The 13,214-nt window shown below is 41.2% G+C and overlaps 1 protein-coding gene across 9 annotated transcripts in view; it reads right to left on the bottom strand.

The window, feature by feature from the left end:
* Dgki (diacylglycerol kinase iota) overlaps positions 1-13,214 on the bottom strand; it is a 452,799-nt gene that overhangs the window by 282,632 nt on the left and 156,953 nt on the right. For all 9 annotated transcript variants that reach the window (XM_036180454.1, XM_036180458.1, XM_036180455.1 and 6 more), the window contains exon 3: positions 5,752-5,847. In XM_036180454.1, coding sequence (XP_036036347.1) covers positions 5,752-5,847 — 96 coding nt within the window. The remainder of the gene's footprint in view (positions 1-5,751; positions 5,848-13,214) is intronic.

The raw sequence follows: 13,214 nt of genomic DNA, 5'->3' as shown, positions 1-13,214 counted from the left end.
CAAATATGAAAACAAACAAACAAAAAAAATAGTGAAATAATGGTCAAAGTACAATCAGTTCATGAAACTAGAGCAGTCTATCTGGAGTTTTGCTCACCACCCACACTACCTCTTTGTGCTTACCCAGCCCCACATGTTCAAGGCTGGTGTTTAAGCTTACAGATGGATATACATGAGTCTCTTTCAAGTATAAAACTAGGTGTGCACTAGTGTGTTCTCTATGGACTGTTAGAACAGAGCTAAGATCTCCGAGGGATAGACACAGGGGTAGACATCTTTGCCTATCATCACCACAATGATAGAATACATTTCTATTATAGTTCCCACTGAACAATGATGGTGTCACATAGTAACAGTTAACTAGCTTGCATTCCCAATGCTTCTCAAGTTCTCTAGTGCTGGGTCCTCCATGCACATACAACAAGAGAATAAATGAATGCAGAAAGGTATGTCAAAATAACTTCCACCTGGCATGGCAAGGTTGCTGACTTACCACAAAGGCTCACAATCTGAGGAGGATCTAAAAACCACACGGTGAAAGGGGAAGACTGACTCCTACCACTTTCTATTCCAGCCTCACAACAGCATGCTATGTTGTATATCCTCCCCTAAATTAATTAATGTAATTAAAACCTTTTAAAGAAATATCACCAAACTAGAGTGGAATTTACATCAGGTTCTTCTCCCTATGATCACCCTGGGAACCAGAGAGATTTCTGCTCCAGTTTCCTTCTATTTACATCCCTTTCTCTTCCTTAAACCAGGAAGGAAAGAAGGAAGCCAGGAAGCCAGGAAGGCAAGATGAGTGATTTGGGAAATCTGATTACTTGGGAATAACTTGACTCCCATTAAATGTTGGCACAGAATCTACAGTACTGAATGCTGCCACCAGAGATCCATGAGAAAAATTTCAGATCAGGTGACTCAGTACTGAGGCTCTGGAGCAAACTCTTCCCTGACAGTCCTCAGTCATCTGCAGTCACTGCCTTCCTTGCCATATTCTCCAACAGCAGCTAGAAGCATCAATCTACACAGCACCAGGATGCCATTCCCTTGAGACAGGGTCACATGTAGCCCAGGCTGGCCCTCAAAACTAATTGTACCATCAAGGATGATCTTAAATTTCTGATTCTTTGGCCCCCACCTAAAAAGTGCTGGGATTACATGCTGGATGTAAGCTTAGCAGTGCTAAGGACTGAATGAGAGCTTTGTGCACACTAGGCAAGCATATATCAACTGATCTATATCCCCAGCCCAACTTTGGTTTTAAATAGGTGTTCCAATATCCATGCAAATTAGGGTGACCATCTCACTATCCCTGATACAGCTCTCATTCACCCCTCTGGCCTCTAGTACCACTGATATCAGCAGCCATGTTCACCTTTAAATTTGCCTTGGTTTAGACAACACAATATGTGGTCATGCTTTGTGAGTCGACTGACCTTTATAGCATGCTCCCCGTTTTGGTTCAGAATCATGGAGACATACCCGAGCCCATCTGTTCTTTCCTTCTTTCCCATTCCTCCTGATAAACACCTTTGGTGTGCTCACACACCATGACTCTTCTCTTGCTCCAAAGAGCTTACTTCTGCCTCTTAGCTTGATTGTGTTCTTCTTTCTGTCTGAAAAATTCTTTCCTCACCTCCACTCACATACAATGAGCATTATTTCCATGTCTGTGAAGCAGCCTTTGTCTATATCCAGCCACACAGATGTAACTTCACATGACCTTTGCCTTGATAAAACATGGTAAGGTGGGAAAGGTCTGTCTTCAGAGATGTATTCCTTCCTCCCCAAGAACTCTGCTGTAATTTGTTTAGGCGCTAGTGGTGGTACCTGGCTACAATAATGCCAACAGTTCATCATTCTTCAAAGATGGCAAATGAAAGGAAACAAATCTAATATATAATCGACATGTGCATGCTTTCTCACAAAAAAAAAAATTATTCACTTCCAAGGGTGTTGCAAGTAGAGCATCTTCCTTGTCTGAACTCTTGCTGGAAGCAGGCACCCATCACCTTTTTCCAGCATCCTTGAAAGAGAGCTGTCTACATCATGCCCAAACAGATCTTTTGAGTCCACTTCTCCAGGTGCCTAAGTACTCCAATGGAACTCTGTGCTACAGAAATTCTTAGACTTAGGTTTGTGTACCACCTGCACCAGAGTATTTAATATGCCTCTTAAAATCACTTGTTTACAAGTCCAACTCCAGACACAGCTGAGTCAGCACTTGGAGTAAGGAAAGGAGGGAAATAGTAAAAATGCTCACAAGTGCCCCAGGGGGCACGTCATGCCCATTGGAGAGGGTCATGACCACTGTTAGAGACACAGGGTCTAGATCTAGAGTTCTGCTCCATCTTCCTGATGAATGGAAAGTCACTTTCCTTTTATTCAAAGCAGCTCTTGAAGTAACAGGATGTCTTTCTCTACACATTCCCTCTTTAATACTCAGTTGTAATCATGCTACTGAAGTTTTCTTTATCAAAAAGTTTTATACCCTAAACCAACTTGGTCACTTGGTCACTCTCCTCTGGATCTTTCATTGCTTTTCAATGTCTCTCCCAAAACATGGCATTCAAGATGGTCATACATCACAATCTGAACTGGGTGGAGGGCTAGAAGGTACTGAATGTCTTCACCATATACTGCCAGTTATGTGCCGACTATTCATTTACATCCCTTATCAAAGGATCATGTGACAAGCCATCTCAGCTTAAACCAGCCATCAGGAAATCTCATCACTTTATAAGCCTCTGCTAATTAATGAGGCCCATGAGGCTGACTCATTCCGAAGAGCTGTTTTCATTTGAGTGGCTTTGCTTAAATGTCCCATATATAGATTGGCAATATATTTCCTTTTGTGTATTGTCCATTCCCATTCTGATTCTGACTTTAATTCACTCTAGCAGTCCTATGCCAAATGCATCCTATCTGTGCACTGTATCAAATTCTCACACAACATTTCCCTACTTCACAGGGGAAGAGATTCTACTTAGCAGTAAGGACCTTGCCATGAGGAAATACGGGGGAATTTTCTACTTCCTTATTTTTTTTGTGACTTGGCTTAAACAACATCTTTTTGGAAGACAGCTCCTCATCTTGCAGACGTTTTTTAAATGGGGTTGAAAGTGCTAAGTCCCTAGGGTAAAATCAAAGATGAAGGTGAAAGGACACAGCATTCTCACAGCTCTGCCCTGGATCTTCTGCTAACATTCTCCTTATTCGATTTGTGTTTCTCCTGGCCTAGAGGTAATAGTGGCCAAACAATGATGGATAGAAATGCTAACTGTGGACACAGAGTAGGAGGAGTGTAGAGCTGGGTGTGATGGCACACCTGTAACTGCAACACGAGGACAGTTGAGGCAGGAGGATCTCAGCACCACTACACAGTCAGTTCAAGGTCAGCCTGCCCTACCTAGGGGCATGTCGGGGAAAGGTGGAGCCTGTATTAATTCATAGATTTGTCAGGAGAAGTAGCATGCAGCTGTCCCAAAATGACTGCCCAGAAGAGGACCAAGGGGAGCAATTTGGAGAGAGGCAGGACTAGGTAATGAGCCAGTCCACCTGTTGACAGCAGCATCCACATAGCACACATGCAAAGCAAACAAAGCTAGCCTTCATTTCTTCCATGTCATACTTACTATCTGATATCCCAAGACCAATGTTTATACAATTATCTAAGACCTTAATGTTAATTCATTATTTATAGCATTTTAATCCAAACAGCTAAGCTTCTCACAGATTTGGTTAATTTAATCAAACTCCACGCAATTATACTTTAATTAAAACTACATATGCATAGAGTTGAAATGCTGATATTTAAATCAATTGAATTCACAACAAGATTAGAAGAAATGCAAACGATTAATTACAGATCCAAATTAGAAACAAAATTAAAGGCAATTTTAATCCTTCTTTTTCTGTCTAGAAGGTAGCCACGACCCAAAGGTTATGAATCTTCAATGTCATACAGTGGGTGGAAACACAAAGACTCACTGACTTCAGATGCACAGCGTGTTCATCTGGGCCATTCTAGGACCTTTTGTTGTTCCCTATATCCATTAAACAAACTTGACTCTCACCTCCCCCCAAAAAAAACCAACAGTTTTTCTAAACACTTATCTACCAATGAGGGGATCGAAACTGCTATGGTGATGGAAAGTTCTTGATGCTGAGACTTGGTCATTTTAGCACCCCAAGAAAGACCTCAGGTTCTTTACTCCTCTATAAGTTCTGACAGAAGTTCACTGTCTCCCTTGTTACAGAACACATTCACATATTATTTGACTGCCCTACATTTTGCTCAAACCATTTTCATGCATTATAAAAAAGTAATAAAAAACCTGTAAAGCTCTTTAAGTTATGACATCATTTTCTTAAATGGGAAGGAAGCCTTCTCTTCTTTGTTCTTTACTATTCTAAGTTATCTGCCACTCTATTTTTAAGCTAATTTTTTTAATGTAGGCAAAAATTAAGCCTACTTTCTCAGCATTAAACTTTGAGTCTCTCCATGACTTATTGAATGGTCACTGATCCTTCTTCATGGGTTAGTTTCTTTTTTCAGCATTGGGAATCAAACCTACGGCCTTATGTATGCTCAGCAAATATTCTACTACTGAGTTACATCTTCCACCCATAATTCTTACTATAATTCAGTGTTTAGTTGTGATTATTACCTTGGCACAATCTAGAACTGAGAAGAGAGTACATCAGTAAGGGATAGCCTTGATCAGGCTAGCTGGTGAGCGTGTCTGTGGGGGTTGTCGTAATTACCTTAATTGAGGCAGGAAGACCTAGCCCACTGTGGGTGACACCATTCCCTAAGCAGGCGATCCCAGACAGTATAAATGTAGAAAGGGGGCTAAGCACAAGTAAGTATGCATGTGTTCACTCTCTCTCTCTACTCTCAATTGTGGTGACTAGACATTTCAAGTTCCCGCCTTGACTCTCCTGCAATGGTAGACTGTGACCTGGAGTTGTCAACTTAATAAACCTTTCCCCCTAAAGCATGCTCTGTCACAGTAACAGAAAAATGAGACTATTTAACTATGTAACCCAGACTGTTCTCAAATGTGTCATCTTATACCTTCCTCCTTAGTGTTGTGATTTTAGGTTATGTGCTCCTATGCCAAGCTCAAAAGAGAAGTTTAAACCCTGAATAGATAGTTCTAAATAAGGGCACACAGTGATTTTTAATAAGCAAAAGCCACTCCAACTCACCTGGCTGTTGATTTATCAAATCATTTCTGGAACTGTGTTCTCAAGATCTCAGTGTGGAAATAGGCTAACCTCATCCATATCCTGCATAGCTGTTTCCAGCCTCACCATCAGCATCTCCCACCCCAATAGCCACTGCCCTGTGGGTAGATTACCCCTTTCCTCTCGACAAAACCTCCTGCCACTCCTCAGCCTACCATAAGTGACATTCCCTCATCTACATTCACCCTCTCTCTGATTCCCAATGAAAATAACACCCCCACAATCACTATAGTGGTCAGCATCACATGACATTAATGTGTAGCCTCCCCAATGAAACCTTAAAGTCATTAAAACTGACAACCTGGAGCTATGTGAACTTGATACACAATCTGAAAACCTCAAAAGTAAGTGGGAAGTTCTATGTCATGAGGATAGAGCCTTTCCAAGCCCGTCCTGGGATATTTGGGCACAGCTTTCCTCTCATCCCCACCATCCACAGACATAAAGGCTATTTCCTGGAAAGACTAAATGGGCATTGTGGGACATACTCACTGCAAATCGGACTTGGCAGTTCTCCTCTCCCAGGTAGCAGAGGTCGCCTGAGACGTTGGTCTCCAGCCATAGGTGTTCCCCATTCACAGCATTCTCCTGTAAGAAAAGACCCACCCACTTCAGTTTTCTCTTCAGCATCAAGGGGGAATTATGCAAGACACTTATTGACTCCTAGGAGTTTAGATACCCTTCATGGGATCTTCAAAGACACTGATGGAGTTGATCCTATGGAAATTCTGGATGGGAAAATGCTGTGGGAACTTTGATCGACAACCAAGATAGATCTAAAGTCTATGAAGGCCTTATCCATGAATGTGTCACCTTGAAACATTCTCAAGCAATGAGGAAAAGACAACACTGAATGGCTCCATGGACGTCTTGTTTATCCAGACCCCAGATGTGATGACACAGGAGACCAAACTAGGACAAAAAACTTGCCTCTGCTTAGTGAATCAGCTGAGAAGAAGGATAAGAATATGAAGATACTTTCGGGAAGAATGGCTGACAATGCATCTACACTCAGCTTGCCTCTCTGGAACTCCAAGCACAAATGCATTTCTGCTAATCCAAACATGTTGCTACTGTGGCAAGGCTTCCCACTCAATTCTAAATTTTATAAACTAAATAATGTGTCTGCTTCCTAAGAATACACACTATATTTTGGTGGTCAGCAGAGCTGCTGTGATGTATGCTACAACTAGTAACAACCCTGTTCTATCCATAAACGTGCAGTATACCATGGAGAGGAGGACAGCCCTCTGGCCTTTGAATATGGCAAATAGAATTCTCTGATCTTTCCTCTGATACACCACTTTAGAGACCACGAATTTATGTACTGAGTGTATATTCTGCTTATTTGCTGAAAGGATGAAATATTGGAGAGAACACTGTGTGACATTAACCATAAAGGAACCTAAGACTAAGCCTGCAGAGTTTATAGAGAAAAGGCCTGTTGTTTTTATCTTATTCCATGTCAGAAATACAAGGACTAGCAGTTATCCTTTGATGGAGGATGCTGTGGGCTGAACTATGCCCCTGTCCTCAATTCATCTATTAAAATCTAAATCACAGTGCAATGGCGTCAGGACAGGCCTTTGGAAAGTAATCGGGTCATGAAGGTAGAACCTTCACCAAGGAATGGATGCCCTTACAGGAAGGAACCCCAGAAAGCTCCCCCTTTCTATACATGCATGCAATAAAGAAAAGCCACCTGAGTTCACAGCAAGAAAGCAACTACCTGCCAGACAGGAGGAGGGCTCTCACCAGGAACTGCATGTGCCAGCACCTTGCCCTTGTACATTCTTGGCTTGAAAATGATGGGAAATCAATGTCTGTGGCTTAAGCCACCCAGTTTGTGACATTTTGTGGTAACATCCTGATCAGACAGCAGAGGACAGCTTCAATGAAGAACTTTGCAGGATAACCAAGTCATTTAAAGTCCATCATACATTTGAGCCATGCTTAGGATACCTCCTCTCAGAAGTGTCCACACAATAGCCTTCTCAACGCCAAGGCTTAGGAGAGAGAAACGAAATATAGATCAAATGTTTCCAGCTGGAAGCAGGGAGGAGAGCACCAACTGTCATGCTATTTTTTTAAAAAACACTGGATGCATTTCTTCAGATTCAAATAGAATATATTTTCCTTTCAGAGTGAATGGTCTCACTCCACTGACCTCGGATTCAGATCAGTGGTTCTCAACCTTTCTAATGCTGTGACCCTTTAATACAGTTTCTCATGTTGCAGTGACCCCCAACCATAAAATTGTTTTCATTGCTACTTCACAACTGTAATTTTGCTATTGTTAAGAGTAACAAGTAAATGTCCGTGTTTTCCGATGGTCTTAGGTGACCCCTGTGAAAGGGTCATTTGACCCTCAAAGGGGTTGCGACCCACAGATTGAGAACCACTGCTCTAGATGCTTCAAGATCCAAGAAAAGTGAGGAAGTCTCAAAACAGCAAGAGCAAGATGTGAACACAGGGGAAAAGTGATCAGGTATACAGACGACAAAGGCCTCGATTGCCTTTTTTCCCTTCTCCCCAGAACTACTCTCCTTTGGTGAACAATGTTCAATTTGTACATAAATAGTCATGGAAAAACAGACCTCTCCTCACCTTCTGGGACACTATCAGAAGGAAGGAAGACTAGGCACAGGGCTGGACCCTAAAAATCTTACAAACTGATGACAGCATTAGAGAATAAATCACAAAGGCATTTCTTTACAAGGTAGCCTGAAGAAACTGTGCTCACCGTCCACATCACTACAGAGGGGTTACCTACCATCCAACTTGAACTTCTAACCAACTATACAAAAGCCATCCCTTTTCATTTTATCGTCTGACTCATTCAGCAAACATTTATTCTTCAGTGCTGACACCAGTCATAGGGATACTGTGATATCTCACAGTGGGAAACTGGCTCGCAACGTTGGAAACGAAACATGACATAATCACAAATCCTAAGGGGGGGACTTCAGAGGAAATCTCGCCAATATTTTAAGGGGTCCGATAGAAAACTGTTACAGTGGAGCAAATGTCAAGAACCTTTGACAGTAACAAGCTAGGTGTGCCGAAAGTGAAGTCCTGAGAGGGCAGGTGAGGCTGGCAGGGGTGGGTTAAGAACCTGGGAGTCAGACTGTTGCAAACACCACATAACTAGGGCCCATAGCGCCTAGGTCTCAGACTCCTTTGTTAAATGGTATACTACTTGCAAGCTTTCAGAGGCCTGCTGGTCAACTTTGTCTCAGAGTCATCCACAGAAGACCACTACCTTCAGTTAGCCTCAGTTTTTGATGGGAATTTGATTTAAAAGAGATGGACCTTTAGAAGGTGAAAGCAGGAGGCTTTACTGCATTCTGTCACCATCTAATGGGCTGGTTCTCAGTTTGAACGATCTACTCAACATCCTGGTAAATTTTTAAAATATGTGAGTATGATTCCAGAGAGTCTGTGTCAGTGAATCTCAATGAAACTTGTGTATAGTAATTGTTCAAAGGTTCCAAAGTGGTTCCAATGTGCTTTGGAGTCTATGACCCAATAGACCACACCCTCCTCTTCAAGTGTTTTAGATAATAGATTTTAGATAAATAGATTTTAGATAAATAGATTTTAGAGTGTGTCTATGAGCCAAAATACTATACTGCATCCTTCTCTGTCTTGTACAATCACTAACAAAGATAAGCATAAGAAAGACATGTCATGAAGCATCTCCATGAATTTTAAGAAAAGACACAAAGCTATAATCATGTACCCATAGACCTGGAGTTCAGCGTGATAAGCCAGGAGATGATAGGGAAGGAAAGAAACATGTACAGACATCCAAAGAAAACACAGAGTAAAACATTCATTCCCTAAATTACTATGCTTACTTTGGGAAGTAGTTCCTGAAGAAATAGTTCTAATGGAAGGGAAAGGTAAGTATACATCTGACTAGATTAATCTAAAATTCCTTAATGGGGGAAAAATGGTCCCAAGAAGTACAACAAAACAGAATATTGTAAAATCAAGAAGTACAAATGTAGAGATGGGTCACATGGAGAACTTCATGATAAAGAGTCACAGAAATAAAAAATAAATTCAGGACTGACTTGCATCATAGTCATACATACATAGGAAAATAATGAAGTATATTAATAGTTGAGTTATTCACACACATATGTTTCCATTCTTCTCCCCCAGGGAAAGCTCAACAGAGAATTCTTATATTTTGTCACTTCCTTTGCACACCATTGTAATTTCCTGAGCCCATTCCAGGTGTTCTTCTTTTACATGACAATACTATTTCCCAGGACACCAGTGATGTCACATGGCTGAACCCAATGGCCAATGATCAAGCTACACACTCATCAGCAGCTTCAACACTGATGATTGCTGTTTTCATCCAGAGCTACTTTCTTTTCCTCTGCTGTTTACTTTTCCTAGTCTCTGCTGTTGGATCCTCCTTATTCCCAAATTTTTAACACTAAAGTGTTCTGCAGCTCGACACTCTGATCTTTACACCTTTCATCTACATTCAGTTCGTAGATTATTGCGCTGAGATTTCTTGGCTTTAGCACTCATTGAGTACCTTCCAAATTATTTATTCATTATGACCCTCTTCTTTGAGCGTCACTCATAAACAACTGCCCACAGCATCTCTGCAGAAGGCCTAATAAGCATCTAAAATCCTTACAGTTGCAAGAACCAAATTTCCTCCACCAATAGGTTCTTCTCTCTGGATTTTCAGTAAATGGCATTACCATTCTCCCTACTTAGGCTAAAACTCTGGAGTTCTTCTAAAGCTCTCTTATTTATAACTAATCTCATTTCATCATGATTTTAAAATGCATCTGAGGTCCAGCTACTACTCACCACTTCTGCTGTTACCACCAGCTCTGTCTTAGAATATCTCAACAGCCAACCACAAGTGATAGCCCTACTTTTGTCTCCACCCCTCAGGGTCTACTTTTCAAAATGCAACATCTGCAGTAGTTGGGGTAAAAGCCTGAGACTTTCTCCTGCATTGTTGCTACCTGTGGTGGCAGCCTAGGGAGCCCTATTTGGAGACCTTGACTGAGGTGAAGTGGAGGTTTGCTGCAGGAAAGAATTTTAGGGTACACCAATATGAAGCAGAGCTGGAGTGCAATAAGAGACTTTTGACAGATTTCAGCACAGAGGTTAACAGGGTAACACTCAGGGGGGGAGATAAAACCTACCCAATATAGACAGGCTTCTTGGAAGATGCTGGAGTATAAGTATCTGAGCAAGAGCCATAAATATGATTTGACTGGTTTAATTTGGTTTTGGTTTTTTGAGACAGGATCTCGTGTGGACCCAGGTTGTCCTTAAACTTGCTATACAGCCCAGGATGAGCTTTAACACCTTATCCATCTGCTTCAGTCTCCCAAGTGCTGGGATTCCAGGCATGAGCCACCAAGCCTTGTGTAGACACATGGTTTTGGTGGCCATCAACTTCATTTCAAATAGTTGCTAAGAAACTTAATTCTTCCCTTTCCCCACTTTGCAATACATGACATGACAGGGTGAGTCCAGAGGTGCCTTGGATAGGACTGCAATTTAATACGGCAAACCATGGGTCAATCACAGGGTTACCAAAGAGGATTCTTGTGTGATTTCATAGAAAATTGAAGGTCTGCTACTGAGAAAAGAGAAAGGCCATACTCAAAGGTCATGTTTGCTTAGGCCTTAGTACATGATTTACTACAATGTTAACATCTGTATTTGTAGCATCTCCATATTAACAGAACATTGTTTCTATGTCAGCAACCTTAAGAGCAAATGTTAACTGTGCTGGAATTCTTGACTCTCAGCTAGAGAGAGACTACAACCACATTCCTGGGCAAGGGGCTACTTTTCCTTCCCATCACATCTCCTTAATTTCCTCTTCCTACATAGCTTCAAAATAGAAATCTGATCAAGTGGCTGTTCTGCTTATCAGCTACACGCGCTGACGGAAGGATGTTTAGTATTCCCTTGCATAGCCCTTGGGTGGTTTTCTGTGTTCTTTCCCTATCAGCAGTCTCTCAATTCCTGTTCTTCTCACCTCCTTTCCTGCTATGCTTCCATCCAGTGGTCAACTGACAGGCACCCTGCTCACCTTGCTGCTTCTCAAACAGAGTGGAAGGTCTCAAGTCAAATCCACTGAATTTGCTGCCCCTTTGCTTAAGCCTTGCATGTACCTGCAGCCAGTATTGGGTGTTCCTCACTTCATCCAGGTTTAATGGTTCAGTATGCATTTTTTTTTCTTTATCCAAATTCCTTACCCCTCTCTGGACTAATGTATATGGCTAATTTCTATTTGTAGTTTAGTCACCAAGAGTTATTTCCTCAAAAAGTCCCCAATGCCCCATAATCCGAGTCAAGTTGCATTGCTGGTTTCCATCATAAAATCATGTTTCTTTCCCATTATCTACCTCAACTGGCACTTATTCATATATTGGCATAATTATTTGATTAACATTTCCTTTCATACTAGATTCTAAGAGCCACAAAACATTAAATTTACAACTAATTTATTGCATTATTATCATTAAATCTCAATAAATTTTAAGAAGTTAAAAACCAAAAAGTCATTGAATAAATGAGTAAATACATATCTTTGTCATGTCTAATTGCTAGGGGCAGAAAGGAAAAAATACTATTATTTTATGTCCCCTAGTTTGACATCATAAACTACAACACATGGAAGAGCAACATGGTTGAGGCGTGCACAAAATGATGACACACACTTTCACCCACACTACATGTTCCCGCTCTCTCTTTTCTCCTTGTAGATCAATCTTGTTTGCATGGTAATACTCCAGAAGAGTGAGTTTAACAGCTTTTGGTGACTAACACAGTTTGCCTACTGAATTCTCCAACCTCAATATAGTCTTAGAGATTTCTAAGTCACAACTAATGTTAGAAGTGGGAGTGGTCCTGAGGACTCGTGAATTTTACATAAAGGATACCTGGGTGGTGTCAGCCTTAGGAGGGACTAAACAGATGACTGACTTTAGCTTGCTTTGGATATTTCTCCTGACTCCTTTTCTAGCTGTGAGCTAATCACATGAACTCTGTTATAAAGTAGATAGGCTACTTAGCATTTAGGACCCTATCATTTCCCTAGACCCAGGGCATTTATCAGTAAAATTATAAAAATAACTGTTCCTCTACCCCAGGATCACTGTGAAATTTCAGTACAAAAATGAAAATATGTCAATAGTGTGTACATGATAAGGAGTCAGCAGGTGTTTGATTTCTTATCTTTTTTTTTTTTTATCTTGTTGCTATCTCTTTCTGGCTTTCCTTCTTCTTCTGACTCCATATATGCTGGTGTTTTTCAAATTCTTCTCCTTGGACATTGTGACCATTTTGCTCTTCTTCTTGAACATATAACTAGATCTGATTTCCCAGCTTTCCTTGCAGTTAGGAAGGAAGAAACCAAGTTCTAAGCAAAAGAACAGGAGCAAAGGTTCCAGGAAGGATCCATCAGATCAACCAGAAGCAACTCGTCCTTGCTTCTGCCCCAGAGACTTATTGGGGTGATCAGCCTTGGGGGTGATTTTGGAAACCTCCTGATGAGATGTCAGCAGGACAGTCAGTGTCTATTCTTGAATAACCATCAAAAGAGTCCAGTTCCCCTCCAACCACCCACACTAGTCCTGGTCTACGGCATGGGTGAGAGAACAACTTCTCTATTGCCACACTACACATCCGAGTCTCTGATTCCAGCAGCCTACTTTATTCCCAAGGAGTGCAGACTTTTCTCGTTGTTTTTACTTTTGTCTAAGTTCCTTTTTTATGTCTAAGTCTGTCCCCAAGTTCTTTAGTATACACTAGACAGCAAATCTAATCAAGTCCCAGTTTCTTCTTTGAACTCTGACATCTGCTCTGACTAATTTTACATTGTTGTACACTCACTTCCCTTAAGACACACCTATGATTGTGCCACTCCATGGCTCTGAATACTTACTTGATTCTGT

The sequence above is a fragment of the Onychomys torridus genome, chromosome 3 (genome assembly GCF_903995425.1).
Source record: "Onychomys torridus chromosome 3, mOncTor1.1, whole genome shotgun sequence".
In the NCBI taxonomy this organism is placed as follows: domain Eukaryota; kingdom Metazoa; phylum Chordata; class Mammalia; order Rodentia; family Cricetidae; genus Onychomys; species Onychomys torridus.
Note: the sequence above shows the minus strand (reverse complement) of the source record. Positions and strands in the feature narration are given on the sequence as shown.